Source organism: Rhodamnia argentea, chromosome 7, assembly GCF_020921035.1.
Source record: "Rhodamnia argentea isolate NSW1041297 chromosome 7, ASM2092103v1, whole genome shotgun sequence".
Classification (NCBI taxonomy): Eukaryota; Viridiplantae; Streptophyta; class Magnoliopsida; order Myrtales; family Myrtaceae; genus Rhodamnia; species Rhodamnia argentea.
In genome coordinates, this window is record NC_063156.1 from 4,382,975 (window position 1) to 4,401,849 (window position 18,875).

Sequence of the window (18,875 nt, forward strand, 5' to 3'; positions counted from 1 at the left end):
TTCTGTGGCATCGCGGCTATAGGCAAAGTTTGAGCAGGTCTTGCGGAGAACTTTCGAGCTGAAAATGGAAAAGCTGAAACTTTCTCTATTTTGAAATTTACAAATGTGTACACAGTTCTTCTTCTTTCGTCTTGCTTCTTTCTGTTGCATCTGGTATTAAGCATGTCGTGACTGAATCGATCAAGTCATTAACAAGAATAGCACCGCACATTACCATGAGTAGTAAAGAGATTAAAATGTATCTCGCATAGCACAAGGCGCGTAAAAAAAGAGAGTCGAAAGTATACATATCGCAAGCCTAAAACACGTAAAAACAAAAGAAATAGATGTTTCGGGCCAAGCGAGAAGCGGCACATGTCGGCGTGCCTGTCCTCCATAGAAATACTCCACGTTATTATACAAAAGACTAGCATAGAATACATCATGAGGTGCAAAAATGAAATCCATCAAAGCAGAGCATCCCTACTGCTAGAGTCTATTATCACAATCGATCTGGTTGCCATTTTCGGAGGATGCTCACATGAACGGGACTCCACTCAGATCAGTTCAACTCGACAAGCAATTTTGATAGAATAAATAAAGTCGGGCCATATTAAGATCATTCGAGATCGTAATCTCTTCAAAAAAAATTCTTGTCCATGATTCTACCCGATCAGCGTGAGTCCCAAACTAATAAAAAATAACAGTTTCATCTGTACTGTATGTTTGTTTCATGAAGTATACCTTTCATCATATTGATGTTGTCTTCACGTAGTCTAGGATGGTTGATGCAGCTATCATACTCGGGCTGCCGTACAAACACTTGCCGCTTGATTCCCGTTGTGCTCCCTTTGCTAATTTTTCTGAAGGCCATAGAAGCTTCATAACTTCCGGCGCAGCCAGAGCTTGTTTTTCACGAAGCCCTTCATCATGGATTAGTTCCCTGCGATGAGACATCCCGTCAAATCATGATACATGAAGATTGAGTCTTTCCATTAAAGATCGTAAAAACTTAATTACGCCAGATCAAATCTATGCAGATGGAGACAGTGAAAACTTGGCATGTACTACTCCTACTTGCTTGTTCCATCAAACCTATCCATCACCAAGTCTAATTTTTTTTTCCTTCAATTTACGTCCTAACAAAAGCAGAAGGTATAGAAACTTCAACCTCAATACAACCTGTTCATGCATCAAGTGATTGAAGAACTACTCTGACCTGTATCTCTGTTATGAAGATGGTAATCTATATGACAGGCGCTACAAACAACCTATTTAATCAGAAAGAAATGAAAACCAAATGAAAAGGAAAATAATTATGTTTGATAACATCATACATGAGCAACGAGGTTAGTTTCCCAGGTGTGCATTGTTCAAACAAAGCTTCTGGAATGACACTTGTATTAAGAAGGATGTTGGGGAGAGAGATGTATGGTATCTTTGCTTTGTAGCGAATGAACAACTCCGTCAGCAAATGAGCTCGGTAAGCAACAACACATGGTAGCCGCGCAAGTTGCATCTCCACAGCAACGGTGCCAGAAGTACACAAAGCAATTCTGCTTGCCTGCAAGGAGATTAATTAAGTTCACTAAGCAGAAGTTTCGACAGAAGATATGACGGCCAAATTTGTAGGTGCGGACACGAGATTCCATTAGTAAAATAGTTGCTGTGAAAATGAGAGGTAACAACAATACATTGCATTTGGATGTTGAAGCATGCAAATTGTGGCACTCTAATGCCGACTGATGTAGAACTATCAGGTCCTAGAGAGAGGAAATTCCCATGCGAGCTATGTTGTTCACGTATCTACCCCTTCTGACAAGTCAACTTATACACGTTGATTGATTTTAATAGTCTCACATCATGAGCTACTGTCTACCCAATAATTAGGCTCTAAAGCAGGGTGGAAAGTAGTGCATCAACAAAACACAAGACTATTGATGACAAAGAAACTTACCAAACTGAATTGGCCTAATTAATAACCTTTGGAAAATGGACTACCAGAGAAGCTCAAACTTCTATTGAATCCAACACATTGCAATCATGATTTGACTTCATTAACACACCAAATATATAAAGAAGTCTTACACTTAAAGCTTCATATTTTGGCTGTGCTTCTCCTCCTGGAATCAATATGACAGGCACTGGCCACTTCCTGACAAATCCATCTATGTAGTCCTCCACATGCTGATTAGGTGCTACGTGAATTACCGTTAAAAGCTCCAAGATGGATGATTTTAGCATTGTAACAGTCTCTGCAAAGATGGGAAGCATGCGTGCAACCTCTTGCAGTCTACTTCCAGGGAGCAAGCTAATGATTGTACCTCCTTAAGGACCAAACAGAGTTTCAAAACCAGGTTAAACGAAGGCTTGCAGCAAATGGAAAGGCCAAGACTCCAGAAATAAATTCAATCACACAATTTGATAACAGAAAAAAATAGCACGAAATTGGTTAACATGGTTGAAAGTGACCTTTCATTTTTCAAGCATAAGCCTACATCTCATTCTCAGAGCCAAAGCACTAGGTATTTTTCTGGTCAAAACAGCACTCCATCTTTTCATTTGTCAAGGAAACATAACCAGTGCAGATTGGTGAAGAAAAAGTTAAGGGAAAGATTAGGACACTGAATTATCTTCAGTCACATTGCCTGAGCTTGCCACTGCATTCACAATATCTTAAAATGCCACTCCGATAACAGATCAGTATGCATAACCTGGCATGTTAAATCTTTTAAGTGAAAGCAGAAGACCCATTCCTTTACATTACCCGAAGGTACTTGGTGTTTGGACCAAAAGTTTTCCCTACTCCCAGCCAATTTCCATATTCTTGAAGCATCTTCTCCCTAAATAAACATTTCGTTCAGGTGTCATTAGAGAACAACATGAGAGCAAATAGAAAGCATAAATAACTAAATATTATGTCATTTCAAAATCTTAAAACAAGTAAACATGTTCAGATGGGGCAGGCACTAGCTCAGTTAGCAAAACCTAAGTGCTAGAAGAATTATTGAGCAAAAAAGACCCCCAAATGACTTCAACTGAGTACCTGATTCAACTCCAAGGCATCTTCTAATATAGGGTGGCCCACAAAATTCGCTGACAGTCCATTCGACTCGCAAACTTCGGCCTCATTTGGGAGTATACAGAAAATGTGGTCCACAAACTTAGCAAGGTTCTTTAGTCTAGCCTGACCCCCTTTCCATGCCCAGAATGAAGGTGCAACATAATGGAAGTGAATAGGGCCATCCGCATATTGCTGAGAATGTCTAGCTGCAAAAGCACAGTCCAATTTCCCTATACCACACAATCTGCAGAAGCACTATGTGAAAATGATTTGGACTACTCCAAGGCATTACAAGTTACCCCTCAGCAGCTTCAGGAGACGGAAAGAGAAACCCTTGGAATCCACTGTCACCACAACGTGAGGCTGAAACAGAAGAGCAGCATCCACTGTTTCCTTCAATTTCACCTGTCAATTTAAACTCCAGTATTTATAGACAACTTAAAAAAACATCATATAAACCACCAAAAGCGTAAGAAAAAACAACAGGAGAATTTTAAATGCTTCTTGAAATGCACAAACATAACATTGGCATCGCTCCATACTCACTCTGATTTTACCCAAATGAGGCATTAGTTCCCAGATGCCCATCACTGAAATATCCTCCATAGGAAAGAGGCTTTTCAACCCCTGCTTAGACATCATCACCCTGAGATAGCACGGAGACAAGTCCTACAGTGAGGAAAACCCGATAAAACAACAATTTATGTTCTTACCCTTCAATTTATGCAGGACTTTTTCAGTATAACGCCAAAGCAATCTCCTTGACGATGACCTTTTTTTAGCTTAATCCAGGAAACAAAGTTGAGTGAATGCATATTTATCACCAGAGTTTTCCCGGAGAAGACAGCTTCCCTCGAAGTTCCCCTGCTCTCGAATAATAATGAGTAGTCGGCCATAAGCCTAGCCTCAATAAGAGCGTTTTACAGGATCGCGTTAAAGAAGGTCAAATAGCCCAGGACTGAAAGCTGACTAGACTGGATCGATGTTACTGTCCGAGGAGGTTCTTCCATAGTAACTAAGAGATCCACGAATGGGATTGATGGACGAGGAGAGGTGCCTCATTCACACAAATTTCAACAAGAACTTTTTTTTACCTCTAATTCAAATGGTAACTTTTCTCTTATCACATGAGAATGCTGAACTCAAGAGCAGCACAGAAAGCACATAGCATCAATCAAACACCGACCCAATTTCAAATTCACCCAAAAGTTCAAGTAAAGAACTAAAAGAACATACAAGTGCTAGAAATAAGTGGCGATATCATTACCCTCCGACGCCGGCGAAACGAACCGGAAAAGGAGATAGAGTCTTGAGAGCGGTCATGAGGCGAGAAGCGATGGTGTCCCCCGAAACCTCCCCTGCAACGACGAACGCTCTCAACTCGCCATCTCTCGCCGCCATGCCCAGCACGGAGTTGCCCGAGATCGAGGCGTGGCTTCTCCATACACCCAAAACGCACGGTCTACGGCGATTTCCGTATAGCCTCCACACTGTTCTGAGCGCCATCACCATTTCCAGGGGATCAATCGTCACATCATGGCCGAAGACTGCGCTGTGTAGCCACCGAAACGAAATGGTTAAGAGGAAAAATATTGAGCTTTGGACCGAGATGAAGAAGCAAGTAGAAGGGAAGGTTCCTTGTAGAACGTTGCCTCGGGTTGCCGAGAACAGGTGAAATTTTACGGGTCCGCGAAACGCGATTGGTAAATCTTCAGTAGAAAAATGAGGTTCCCAATCCGCCCCAAGTACACGAAAGTTTTCTCCAAGTAAAGAAGAATTTTTTTCGACGGGATATCAAATTTATTTGTTCATAATTGTTTGATTCTTCCGCTTTAAAGACGTTTAATAATTTTACATTTTGTGAAAATTTTCAGGAAAAAAATTGAAATAAAGAACAAAAAGAGTTATTTCCTTTTACAGACAGTGAATAATGCACAGAAATTTATTGAAAACCAGAAAGTGAGGCAAACCTCACTTTTAAAGTAGAAAATTACCCACTAGATGTGGAACGAGTTTAGGGTTAATGCCATGAAAAATTTCAAATTGGTATACATGTGATAAATTTACCCAAATTATTTTTTTAAATACAAAAAACCTCAAACTGGTACACCTGTGACAAATTTATCATAAAATATTTTTTACCATAAAAAATCCCAATTTGATACATCTGTGACAAATTTACCCTAAACTTATTATTTTGACCATTAAAAACCTCAAACTTATACACATATGACAAATTTACCCTCCGTTAGTTTTTGTTAAATTGGATAAATACCACAAAAAACTGGAAATTGATACTTCTGAGATAAATAGAGGGTAAAAATCCTAAATGTGTACATCCGACAATTGACATGTGCCATCCAAATCGATAATTTGACGATAAATTTTAACGAAAACTAATGAACGGTAAATTTGTCACATGTGTACCGGTTTGGAGTAAATTTTGTTAAAGATGTATTTTTGAGATAAAATTGTCACAGGTATCCCTTTAGTTTATATCGATATTAACAAAGCCAATGAACAGTTGACAATGCCAAAACTTACATTCCGGGAATGCGACTTTTCAAAGGACCTGCTAACTTGCCTTGGATAAGAGGCCTTTGAAAATGCAATCTCAAAGTTATCCAAAAAATTTTGTCAAAAGTCATTTGCATTTACCAAAAAGACTTTAGGTCATCAAAGCTCCTTGTAAATGCGGAACCAAATGCACTCGAACAGTACCAATTAACAGTGAGCAATATCAAGACTTGCATTTTGAGAATGCTGCTTTTTGAACGACTTCCGAGCTTGTCTTGGGCCAAAGGCCCTTTGGAAATGAAATTTCCCAAAAGTTCTTCAAAAAAGAATTGCTAAAAGTCATTTGCATTTATCCAAGAGGCCTTGGGGCCTCAAAGTTCCTTACAAATGTCAATCCAAACGCATCCTAGGAGTGCATTTGAATTTGAATCACTTTTTGAAGTCCAAAAGCACCCTTGCAAAATTAAACTTTTGTTACTCGAAAAGGCAAAATCTCAAATAATGGTATGAAACTGAGCCTTCTTCTTTTTTTCTCAAAAGAGGGTCTCATAGTGACGTGCATATATGGACCTCTTGTTTGTTTTTCCATCATTTAGCCGTGGCTCTCTAATAATTTATCTCGCCTTATACATTAGAGACCAACTTAGAAAAACTGAACTCTTGAGTTTGACGGACTAAATCGAATTCGAGGGAGGGAAACGTTACAAACTAGACTAACGATGTAAAATCGTGCGATATAGATTTACCAGCGTCTTTCGAAACTTAGAAATAAAGGAGTGAATATTCTCAAAGAACAGACATGAGCATGAATTTCGACTTTCCAATGGGTCCTCCACAACGCACCGAGTGCCGAGAAAAGACGAGCTGTGTGGTTTCCGATAGCAGCATGCACGGGAGCTGCATAAAAATGGGGACGTTGCATTGCAACACATTACAAAGTTAAATTGGAGACTTCACCAAAGTTTAGTCGATTACATAAGGAAAAAATGCGAAAATAGATCATCCATTCATAAATTTTACCTTTAAATATCATTTTACACCTTCACAATAATTACCCTCATGTCCCTGTTTATGGAAATATTATTTCCTTTCTGAAAATGCTCATCCCTGAATTTTAAATTCCCACACTCACCGAAAACATTCAGATGTTAAATGAGTCTGCAAAAAGGAACAATTCGGTCTTTTTAATGTTGGATTTTGCTTAGGGGTATATGAATGGTATTTGCCAAAAAGAGAGATGTATGTGGCCATTGGGTCAAAAGTGAGGTAAGTTTTTGGTCTTTTCCCAGAATTCTCATATTTGAGCCAAATAAGATTGACCTGTCTGACCAACTATTATCTGAGTCAGGAGAATAATCTCACAACCAGAAAACTAAGAACAGGTACACCAGCAAAACAAACATCTGACTTTCCACTACAACTCAGCAATATCCAAAAGCAAATACTCAATTTTGCCGGGCCTCCTCATTCTGTTTCCGAGTGTGAATTGGTCATAACTCATCCTTGTTTGGTGCATCCTCGCCCATTAGTTCGTCGAGAGAGAATTCGTCCTCTTCAAAAATCTCTCCGTCTTTACCATCCCATGGCTCCGTCTTCGCGATCACGGGGGTGCCTTCAAAAGGCAAATTGCCCTTGCCACCAAGCCCGGCTTCCCTCACAAACTCTCTGACAGGCCGAAATTGAGTATTATAGGTCAAACTATTTATACGCATTGTCAAATTGATGCTTAAGTAGCGCAGGGTTTAAGACTTACACAATATGGTTAAGTTCGAATGCACTCCGAAGCGGGGCATATGCGCCTTTCTTTGCATTTAGTGCAACCAATGCGGGGTACCCATATCCGCCGACACCAACAAGTTTCTCTAGATCTGGCTGCTTACCGGCGGCGGCCCAAACATAACTGCACCAGGGGGAGTTCAAGTTTTTAAATGAGCTTCACTAAACCATGGTTGGAAACCACAGGCATTTACCACAGAAAATGTTAAAAAGGATCCAATTGTTAGCATATGCATAAGTGCCACAGACAAAATTCAGTGAGCGAAACCACAGCTACTAACCTGTAAGGACTTCTTTTAAACTTTTCTGCTACTGACAACAGCATCTGAACATATCTGTTTCTTCCTTCTGCCTTGGTGTCCAAGATATCAGGTAAGAAAGCAACAAAACAGATGGCAGCTTTACCGCATTTCTCCTCCATAACATCCTTTTGAGAAAATGACATGTCATGCTAGCGGAGTCTCTAAAAGTGAAAGAAGCAGAGATTTACAGCCATCAGAAGAACTTACTTGGCTGGTCAGCTCAGTCACTTCAGGAGGAGCAACATTTGTCTCCAGCTGCTCTAGAGCAAAGGATTCAATAGCAGAGGCAGTTCTAGCACCCTCATAAGGAATTGGACTGTCTTTGTCAGCACCAAATACGAGGATAGTAGGGAAGCCTTGCACATTGTACCTGCTCATTAAAGACTGGCAATCCCAATTGATCAGAATTGTACAGAGGAAAAACTTTTCAAAAGGTGTTAAAAACATTGAGATATTTGTCAGTGTGCACTAGCTAGAAAACTAAGGGTTGGAGCTTGCCAAAAGAAGTATTTCATTTCGAAATCATTTCCCCGGACAATCCCCAAAAATATGAAGTTTTTCCCATTGAAAGAATTGACAGTTAAATCGATGTATGATGATATGATTATTTACTAAGGTTCACTGAGGCTATATCAATTTTTGTGGCAAAATAAAGGGAGTTCCTTTAGGATGTCAATCCAATCAGGTAACAGATTAAAGTTTGAAATGACGATGATAATAATACTTATAAACATGTAGGGGCTCAAGCCTTCATTAAATGAAGACAATTGCATGTAGAAGCAAAGATTACTACCAACTTTCTATTTGTTATAATGATGAAGACATCGAAAATAAATAAATGGAAGGACCATCTCCTACTAAATGTGGAATTAAAATATACTACCTTCTCGGCGTCACAGTCAACATGTCCCAACTTCACTTTTCCTTTCAAATTATTGGCAGCCTTCTTCCACTCAGGTGCCAGTTTTTTACAGTGACCACACCTTCAAAAGCACAAGAGGCATAGACTTCATTGGCCATTAAAAATATAAAATCAAAAAAGAGACAAAGTGCATAGCAGTTGTTCTTATTGAGATGATTTCCCCTTCTTATTATAACAGCTGCTTTCACAATTCAAAGATGCATAACTTTGTTTTAGCAACATAAACAAAAAAAAAATAATAACTTTCAATCAATAAAGGAGCAACAGTTAAAATTGGCGAAAAGAGACAAAGTGCATAAAAGTTGCTCTTATCGAGATGATTCTCCTCCGTATTAATACAGCTGTTTTCACTATTCAAAGATGCAGAACTTTGTTTTAGCAACATAAACATAAAAAAACCAAATAACTTTACAATCAATGAAAATAGATATGGACTCCTAATACAAGGGGAAAATCAAACTCATACTGACAGAAACAGTAGGTAGTAATGATCGGTCGGTGACATACTACACTGTAATCATACCATCGTGCACCAATTCTCAAGAAAAAGTTTCAGTAATCAAATTACTAGCTTGTATCTGACTAAGATCTAGACTTCTCTAAAATTTCTTCTGTCAGTACTGTGCTTATATACATAAACAAGAGATGACTAAAGAAAACTAAGACTTATTTGCAACAAGCAATAAACAGACTACCCATAAATCAAACCAAAGAGATCAGCCATCAAGAAAACGGAATGTACCATGGAGCAAAAAATTCTACAACCCAGAGTTCTTTACTTTTGAGAACCAACTCATCAAAATTGCTGGAAGTCAGTTCAACCGACGCATTAGGTTCAGATTTCTCACTTGATCCTCCAGTTGATTTACCATTTAAGCGGTCTTTGAGAAGTGCCTTAACCTGCACACAGATACAACCATTAAGAATCGAACACATCCACACATTCTCTGTTTAGTAGATAACTAACCACTTAAGAGGAGACACAATTCTGCTTTTCAAAGTATATTACCAAGTTGAACACAATCTATGACATGATAATGCGTTTACTAATTGAAAATTTTAATAGTCACAAGGCAAAGGCATTTATGTTCTGTAGTTAATTTTAGTGCGGAGACACATTCTATATCATGAATGCAAACCCATGGGAATATACTATGCCTGAGCCTGGAAGAAGATATATAATATTTGAAACTAATATTATGTATTGAAGATGAAGGCTAAACCTAAAATTCTGGATCTAGAGATGTTTTACGTCCTTTAAGTATTAATTCTTTATAGTTTGTTATCATTTGAACAAAATTCTATGTTCACATCAATTGTCATGATCTTAGGAGGCCCAGAAAGATCTCATGATCTGGTCCCTCAGACACCCTTTCTCCCAAGCTGGACTATTCAACAACCTTGACTATTACTGTGTTCTAAGACGGTCAAATATGGTCCCCCCCAGCTCCATCCCATAAAGACCGCTCTATGATAATCTTAGAGATTCCATGCAACAGCGAATAGTTACTTCTTGTGGCTTTATTGCAAGCCATCAGGAGACAAAATACTACAGTGGAACAACTGTTTGCGCAGAGCATGTTAAAGTCCATGGAAAGGATGAAAGAGAAATAAAAAAATAGACTCGACCTTGAGGAAATTTGGGTTTAGTCATTTAGAAATAATATTGTGAGATCAATAATGTGTCTAGGGTTATTTATACAGATTTCTCAATTGTATTGCTCCATAAGGCAGAGAGGTGTTAGTGGCCACTAAAACCTCTTCTTATTGTTATTGAGGAATGGTCATGGCTTTCAGTTAGTTTCACAGCCAACAAAATAATGCAAGTTAAGCTTACCTTAAGTTTAATTCCCTAATTAAGCTGGCAAGCAATGATCAAAATCCTATATAAACTCTTTTGTGGAAATGCGTAGATGACAAAAACATAAACAGAGTAATCCATAAGTCCGATCAAGAGAGAAATAAAAACAGACCTGTTTTAGTGCAAATTCTGCAATAGGTTTGACATCCCTTGCTCCTTGGTAATCAATAGGAGGCTGCCCAGGTACAAACACCTTTATGGTTGGAAAGCCCTTAATTCCATACTCCTATACAATAAGTAGACAAAAGTACATAATCAGAGAGGCAAGGGGACACAATGCCAGGATATCTAAGTTCCTTATAACAAGTGTTACATGCTGCATAGAATCATAGAAAGGGAAAGAAATCGCTTCAGGGGCTAATTTTATGAATCATCCGTGTCTGAGTATGGATTTGAAGAACCCATGAGAAACTAGTGCTGTCTATTTCTCGTGCTTTGCGGTGCCTAAAGGTCCTTCCACTGAATTGAGGGACAAGAAACTCTCAAACTGAACTTCGAGTTTTGAGAACCAAAAATTGAATCCATCAGCTAAAGAATTCCTATGGAGGGAAACCTGAGCGAGGGACTGGTGTGCATCAGCATCTAGAGCTGCCACAGTGGCTACCCCTTTCAATACAGTAGCTGCCTTTTCCCACGTTGGTGTTAGAGCTTTACAATGGCCACACCAAGGTGCAAAGAACTCGACCAAAACGACTCCATTCGAATTCAAAACCTGCAAAACACAAGTTTGGAATAATTTAAATCCGTTTAGCTCTTACAATTACAAGAATGATAGACCAACAGATCACTAAGGTAACAGAAAAATAGAAGGACAACAAGTTTAAGAGCACTGTAGCCGCTGCAGGAATTGCATTCGGCAAATAAAGGTCGCCCTTGCACGAAATCAAGCACCCTTGGCTTCACTATTATGCTGTCCAAGACCAGACACCCAATGCTCAAGAAGTAAAGCAAGAGACTGACATTCAAGGGTTCTAGATCAGAGAAATGAGTAACGAGATTACAAAACTAAACATGATGAGGAAGCACCTAGCGTAAAAGGGACTCGCGCATCAAGAAAGAAGAAAAAGAAGCGCATCTTAAGGGCTGCCACTCCGGCCGCAGAAAAAGAACGTTCAATACGCGCGAGTCTCGTGCCTCATATAATCTATAACACTCGAACATCTCCGAAGGAAGAGGAACAGCATCAAAGGAACAGTAGAAGCTAATGCCACCGAACGCGACGCGGAATGAACCGAGAGCACGGGAAACTTGAGCTCGACAACAGAATTCAAACACGGATCAGAAGATGGCGATTACCTTGCTCTTGAAGTTGGAAGGGTTGAGCTGAACCACTGGAGAGGAGGGGCCGTACAATGCATCACACGAATCAAATGCGAATAGGAGCCACGCGATTGCACAAACTAACGACACCGATTGTGATCTACGCATCTCTCTCTCTCTCTCTCTCTCTCTCTCTCTCTTTCGCTCGTCGATTAGCAGAGAGTCTCAGAAACAGAGCAGAAACCTCTCAGAGCTATCTTTACTACACAGGGTCAGTCGGAAGAAGAAGAAGAAAAACCATGGCCCGTCCCGAGGGGGTGAGGGCTTTTCCACTCGTAGCCTGAGGCAACGTGTTCTCGCCAATAGGATTCTTACACGTCACCAGGTTTTGCGGATGCACCGCAATTTCGTGCTCCATTTTCTCACAGCCGTGGCCAGTAATTAGCCCAGTGGGCCAATCATTTTCCATTTTCCTGTCAGTTTTTTTTTCCCGGGCTCCGCTTAAAAATTTGTTTCGCAAAAAATTGACTATTTAAAATTAATTTCTCGGAATTGATCTCACTTACAAAACTGAACTATCACCCTCAACAATTCAGAAGAAAATAACGCAATATTGATAACCATTTATTATGTGGACTTACAAAGACTTAACGAAAAACTGAAAATTTATTTCCGTAATTCTTTCTGATAGGAATTGAAAGTCTTGAAATAGGCCTCGGACCAACGTTTAAGTCTTTTGAAGGACATGCGGAACCAAACCCAAATTACAATAACCTTTTAGTACTCATAACAACAAAGCCCAGAGGAAGTCACCCTCGATTACAGTTAGAAAAAGATAAGATAATATAGATAATCATTTTCAAAATAGTATTTTCCAAATCATAAATTACCCCGACAAAAACACATTTTTTTCTCCAATTCTTGAAATACTCGCGATCTAATTTTTATTTTCTAGTATTGAAGTGAAAAAATTTCACTTGTCAATCATACAAAGGTGATGACGTACCTTATATTTTACACTGCCAGTGAATCTAATAAAATAAATAAACAAAAATCGACATATAGAATTGTATATTATTTTTTCTGAATTTTGACGCAGGAGAATGAGGACATTCCATCCCCACGACTCACTCTTATTCCCTGTCATTTAACAAGATCAATGGCCACATCTGGTTTTGATGGTAATGAGGGGTGGGGCCGCTAGTATCATGAGTACAGGTTTCGACTCCCGCGAGTCAGCAAAATGAGAGCGAGCGATAGGAGAGGTAAAAATAACAAAGGATCAATGGCCGCTAATGCCTCATGCCCATTCCCTTCCTAAGACTCCCCACTAGCGAACAAGGCCTGAAAGCAACACTCCCCCCGTATGCAATTCGCAAAAAGCCCTCCGACGAGACTTAAAGGACTCACGAGTCATGACACTATCCTAAGGTTCTCTCCATGTCTATATATCATATCTCGTATGCACAAGATATAGTTGCAGCCAACCCATCTCCAAGGAAAACAGATGAAAGGACAAACTGAACCCTCTTCGGAGATCAATAAGAACGCCGAATCTTCTTATCCTAGCAGAACCTCATATGCCCAGAACACAATATCATTCACTTGGATCAGCAGAGTTGGTGATAGGTCAGCTGCCAATGTCTATAACTGCGAACAAGTGCGAGAGGACTCTCCAATATTGCGTGCAGCAGTAGCACCTTCTAGTAAATTCTCGGATGCCTCAGTTGTGGACTCGGCCGCCCGGTTCTTGGCCAATGATCTTCTCAAGAATTGGAGTTTCAATCCTTTCGGCTTCATCCGGCCCAGCAATTCCCACCTCCTCGGCTTAATCTGCCCCAACAATTTCATCTGCTCCCTTCTAAACTTCCTATTTGCATACCATCTTCCACCTCGCCAACCCAAGGCATAGCTGCAATCATAGCGAAGACAAGACAATAAGGAATGAGTGTAAGATAAGAATCAGAAACATCCATTTCAACTTCAACACAGTTCGAATAAACTCCCGCAAAGAAAATCAGAACACTTTGGAACCCATGGAAAAGGATCACCAAGCAGTGATCTCTGCCAGGGAATTCCAATTTTCAGTCCACAGTCAAAACCATGAACAAATATAAGCAAAGCCAATTTCTTCTACTAATAGGAGGTACCACACCCATGTCTTGAGACAAGTAGCACACCTGTTTATTTCACTGTTCTAGCTTCTTCCAACAAAACCAAAAAAAAGGGATGTAATGACATCACAAGTATTTGAGCTTTTGTCTGTTTTACGATCAAGCACCTAAACTTCTTTTTGTTCAATTAAATATCTCAACTTTTGAAATTTGGCTCAATATGAGGAATCAGTGAAAAAAAATTGTTGCCATGTCACGTGATTTGGCTATTGAGGCTTGCTTACTCAGCGAAAGTCGAGCACAACGACATGGCTTGTCTACTCAACAAAAGTTATGTCATCTCAATTTACATGTTGGGTGAAGAGGAGGGAGAGAAGGTGTTGACTTGGACGATCTCAACCCTCCAATATGTCTTTGCCAACATAACATCATCTCAAGAGGCCTCACTAGACACCAATATGGACAATTAATAACTTTTAATGGCATTTATCCGCATTGGTGTTTTCTGTTCGCAATTTTAGCAAATGCCTCACATTAAGCCAACCTTGAAAAGTTGATGTACTTGATTGAACAGAAAAATGATCAATTATTAGAGCGTAAAAGGGGTAAAGTTTCATATACTTGCTGTATCATCTGGTCCAAAGAAGGGAGAAGCATGCACATTCCTACTGTTTTCTCTAATGATGCACTTCAAGCAGCTTATAAGATAATGTTCATTTCTTGAGTATGCATCTTAACCAACCTCCTCTTTCACCATGCTTTCATTTGCCAACTCTTACATTGGAACACAAGTCAAATTGCATACTAAGCATACTTGAATTCTGGAACTGGATAACTGTGATCATGGTGTTCTGCCCCTCTTCATACTAAAGAACGAAAATTGCACAGAGATCTGTTCAAGCTGCAAGTCAAATTGCACAAAACTTGTTCTACCAACCACCCCATAGATTGGAATCCCATCCTACCATGGCATTCCCAAACATAAAAAATTTTAAACTGGAATAAAGTTTTAAGGTTAGTCCAAAAATGAGACCAAGCTCATTGTGGCTGGACAGATTCGTCCAAATCCTCATAGATTCGTCCAAATCCTCATAGATTCATCCATCATGGTATTACTTCATGAGATATTATAACAACAATATTGCTAACAGCTACAGTTCTGCCTTTGCCTTTTAAAAGAGTGAAAAAAGGGAAAAAAAAAATGCATCGACAATAAAGAGCAGGAAAGGAAGTGAACATGGACCAACCCAATCACTAAAGTGGTACCAGCAGTGGCAATACAAGCCGCAGTACTGGAACTTTCTCGACCAACAATCTTCTTAATTTCCCCATGTTCAAATTGATAATTATCCTTCATCTGTCGGAGAACAACAATAAGCACTCATCTTAGATGCAAGAAGTGATGCCAAGTAACAAGAGAGGATAGAAAAAAAAAATGGATTGGGTAGAACTGATACGTGATGTTAGAAAGCATGCTTGATTCAGAAATCCCAATCAATACAGGCAAAAGAAAGAAAAAGGCAAGGATAATGCCACATCCAAGTCAAGCAAAAGATAGGCTGACGACACCTTCTCGAACTTGACAAGGACTTGTTTAGACTAGATCAAGTTTAAAAAAAAGGGTTTGAATACAAAGCAACTTTCAATAAAGAACAACATGACAGGGTTTTATGAGATGACTTATAGAAGTCTGAAATTCAACCACCACGGCCATGTCTGTCCAGTTACACTGCAGGAATAGAAATACTTCCTTGCGGAAGAGAAGTTACTTGATCTGAAATTGTGAATACCGAAGAGGAAACACAAGATCTTAACAGCCAAAAAACGGGAAATGTAGAAATTATTTGAATTATACAAAGACTAGAAAGATTGAGACGGAAAATGCATTGGCAATGCAGATGTTGCCATCCATCTAGGAAGCATTTCATTGATCCCTCAAAATTTATTATTTAATCTATTCTGACACGCAAAAATAAAAGAAGAATAAATTCACTGCGTTCCTTTTTGGCAGTCTTGGAATCTTCATTAAAAGTTTTATCACCTTCCCACACATGACAAACAGCAGAGTAGCACCTCCACCTAGAGAAAACAATACCACATAAACTTCAAATGCAAAAGAAAGATACTCACAGCTCTTTCTATTGATTCAAGCCTTTGATCAACTTTAGTTTCATGATAGTGACGTATAGAATAACCTGCAGCATAAATTACAAACCAATGAACCAAATTACAAATAACTTTAAGGATGTAATGATGCAGGAAAGATACATGCACTTAAGTCAACGCGCAGCATAACTACAATTCTGACATAAGCAACGAAGTTCCTCGAACATGTTAATAACAGCATTCTCTTTATCTAATGTGCAAGGCGCCACGCCAACTAATGACTCATAAGATCTTGAAAGCCCTCAAACTAGTCTTGCAAGACTAGTGACCACAAGGCTCAAGAAAAGCAAATGACAAAAACTGCATTTCTTCCACCTGTGAGTATTTGCATGTTAAAATCTTGTTTGTACTCGCATTGGGCAAATAAGGACTAATACAATAAAGGACCTACATTCATCTCGTAGAACCGGCAAAGTATCAGATTTTTCATAATCTTCACAAGCACAAAACAGTATCCTCGTCGATGAAAACTTCAGTTTTCAGCCATCGCTGAAGTCAAGACTGCAGGATCTCAAGGTCCGTCTCTCCACGTGATAAAACGATGCTTAAGCGCTCCTACGCCGGCACACATCTTAGAACCCAGGAATGAGATGAGCAGACATATGGCTCATTAATGTCAATCAAGAACCCTTTCTAGCACCATAACTTACTGAAGCTAAACAGCCTGGAAAACCTAAGTTTATTACGTACAGATCCCCTCCAGATGTGGTCAGTGGCAACAAACTCTTCTATTGCTTACCAATTGCTTTCTAGTAGGTCTTCGCGATTCATACCCCTCAATTCACAAGAATCCCAAAATAATTGCAAATTATCAAGTTCCCACAAATTCAATAAGGCGCCAATTCAATCACCGAAATCTACAGCCTTCATGACCAATTATTAAACGGAAGTAGCCCCGAGCTAAAAGAGAAAAAGCAAAGCACGAAGCGAAACACCACACATCACCTGCCCATGCCGTCGCCACCGAAGCTATCGAAGTTCCAACAGTGAACACCACCCTGTGCCTCTCGAAAGTATCCTAAACCAAACGACCGGAACGAAATCAACAGTGACAACAATCGAATCGAACTCCGAACAAATTACAGTTTTCTTTTTTCATGTCTTCAATCAATCGAACCTTGGTGGAGAAAAAAGTGTCCTGAACCGCGGCCCACGAATTGAGGGCTTTCTTCTTCAATTGAGGCGCTGCTAAGCTGCCGAAGAGGGACGTCCCTCTCCGCAGCCTCTGCATGCTTACGGCTCCGTCGCGAACGGGAACCAAACCGAGGAAAGTCGGGTTGCTCCTCCGTCCTCGCTCTGAATCACAGACTCAAAGCTCGACGATTCCTTCGTACCCGCCGTACAACACGAAGTTTCGCGGAGGGAATCGCTTGGTGTTCTCTCTCTCTCTGGTTTTTTTTTTGTCAGAAATCGTTTGGTTCGTTTGAGCTTCGAAAAAGTGGAAGCTGACAACTGATTTTAATCCGTATTAAGCTTTTAAGGGTTAATTATATTATAGCCCTATTGGCATGCGAATATTCATGTATTTTCAATTGTGGATTGAAATTAATGCTTCATTTCTATAATTAATATGCAACCTACAACCAGAACAAAAGGGTTAGTAACACAAAAAAAATCCCAAATCGATACATTAGTGTCACGTTTACTTCAAACTTCACAAAAAAAATCTAAACTGCCACCATCTTTATTACATTTACTCCAAAATAATTATTATGTTGCAAAATATCTCAAATTAGTACATTCATGCCACATCTACCTAAAAATGAATTTTCCACAACGGAAAATCCCAAATCAATGTGGCAAAAATTAGTTTAGGTTAATATGGCATGTATGTATAGGTGTGGGGCTTTTTGTGGTACAAATTTTTTTGGAATAAATGTGGCACGGTCATATCGATTTGGGCTTTTTGTGATGCAAAAATCAGATTAGAGGTTTTTTTTTAATGTGAAAATTAGATCGGGATAAATGTGGCACAAATATATTAATTTCAAATTTTCGATAGTATAAATCCACATAAAAAAAAAAAAGGAAAAGAGTTGCCACACTGGACTAGCAAAGAATAAATGCGGCTAAAAACACAAGTTTAATTAACATTCGGGCTCCTGTGCTATTCTTAACCTATAGGGTGGGATGAGGAAAAAATAATCTTGAGGCGAAGTAAAATTGAAAAATAACATATTTGAATTTAGCTGAAGCGGCATATCTATTAATTATTATAAAAAATCGATGATCAACTACTCTTTATAATCTGACCCAAAAAAATTTACTCAGTATAAAAACTTCACAGATTTATCCATTTGATATTCAGAATTTATACTATAGCACTTCACATCATTACCTTACTCTTACTTTCCTAGCTAGTTTAATCCAATTACCACCATTCACTTATCATTTGAAATCCAAACTTGTTTCTTTTCCCTCGTGTTTGTTTATTTCATCCTAACTAGCTGATGTTAGATTAATGCTGTGTTTCGACCAAAAAAAAAAAATTTAATGCCGTGCGAACTATTCTTAAAAACAAAAGACTCCCAAAAGCAATATCATCCGCATTGTCCAATCCCAAAAAACCCCAAAATAACTAATATTACATTAACTAAAATAATGCTCATTGTCTTACAAATTAAATTTGATATGACAATGAATAAAGGTATATATACATATATTCTCCTTTTTCGAATTTATTTAGAGTGTTAAATTGAATACGCCCTATTTAAACTAAGTTTTGACAAATAGTGTTGTCATTCCGACCTATATTTCATTAACAAATAATACCCCAATCCGCTTACTTTTTTTTTTTCCAAGCCGTGTTTCGTTAGCCGTTTAAGTTTCTCGAGAAGGTGAATTCCATAAATTAGTCTCATTTGTCATCCCACATCGTTTTTTTTTTTTTTTTTTTGTTTTTTTAATTTCATTT

The 18,875-nt window shown here is 38.9% G+C and overlaps 3 protein-coding genes across 11 annotated transcripts; all 3 read right to left on the reverse strand.

Annotated features, from left to right (window-relative positions):
• Positions 1-376: 376 nt before the first annotated feature.
• Positions 377-4,681, reverse strand: LOC115750866 (probable lipid-A-disaccharide synthase, mitochondrial). 5 transcript variants are annotated; one of them, XM_048281635.1, is made up of 8 exons: positions 4,311-4,680; positions 3,590-3,689; positions 3,343-3,448; positions 3,167-3,249; positions 3,026-3,092; positions 2,068-2,306; positions 1,317-1,543; positions 377-922 (listed from the first exon to the last, which is right to left on the reverse strand). In XM_048281635.1, exons 1-8 carry the CDS (start codon positions 4,553-4,555, stop codon positions 730-732), a joined length of 1,260 nt encoding a protein of 419 aa, XP_048137592.1. In that variant the 5' UTR covers positions 4,556-4,680; the 3' UTR covers positions 377-729. The 5 variants fall into 5 exon arrangements, with proteins under 5 accessions (XP_048137592.1, XP_030544341.1, XP_030544342.1 ...); XM_030688481.2 differs by adding an exon at positions 2,747-2,822 and having other exon boundaries at positions 3,026-3,249; XM_030688482.2 differs by adding an exon at positions 2,747-2,822 and having other exon boundaries at positions 3,026-3,249; positions 3,590-3,685; positions 4,307-4,439.
• LOC115750871 lies at positions 1,582-17,334 on the reverse strand. Of its 5 annotated transcripts, XR_007199090.1 has the most exons (6): positions 17,079-17,334; positions 16,907-16,979; positions 15,926-15,990; positions 15,043-15,152; positions 13,235-13,593; positions 1,582-1,721 (listed from the first exon to the last, which is right to left on the reverse strand). XR_007199090.1 is itself a non-coding variant. In XM_030688488.2 (5 exons), exons 1-5 carry the CDS (start codon positions 17,190-17,192, stop codon positions 13,326-13,328), a joined length of 630 nt encoding a protein of 209 aa, XP_030544348.1. In that variant the 5' UTR covers positions 17,193-17,334; the 3' UTR covers positions 13,088-13,325. The 5 variants fall into 5 exon arrangements, 4 of the variants coding, with proteins under 4 accessions (XP_030544348.1, XP_048137598.1, XP_048137599.1 ...); XM_030688488.2 differs by lacking the exon at positions 1,582-1,721 and having other exon boundaries at positions 13,088-13,593; XM_048281641.1 differs by lacking the exon at positions 1,582-1,721 and having other exon boundaries at positions 13,451-14,687; positions 15,062-15,152.
• LOC115750867 (protein disulfide isomerase-like 2-3) lies at positions 6,804-11,951 on the reverse strand. The gene is made up of 9 exons (XM_030688483.2): positions 11,718-11,951; positions 10,975-11,133; positions 10,534-10,647; positions 9,303-9,460; positions 8,522-8,621; positions 7,846-8,022; positions 7,618-7,763; positions 7,314-7,460; positions 6,804-7,225 (listed from the first exon to the last, which is right to left on the reverse strand). Exons 1-9 carry the CDS (start codon positions 11,847-11,849, stop codon positions 7,051-7,053), a joined length of 1,308 nt encoding a protein of 435 aa, XP_030544343.1. The 5' UTR covers positions 11,850-11,951; the 3' UTR covers positions 6,804-7,050.
• Positions 17,335-18,875: the final 1,541 nt, after the last annotated feature.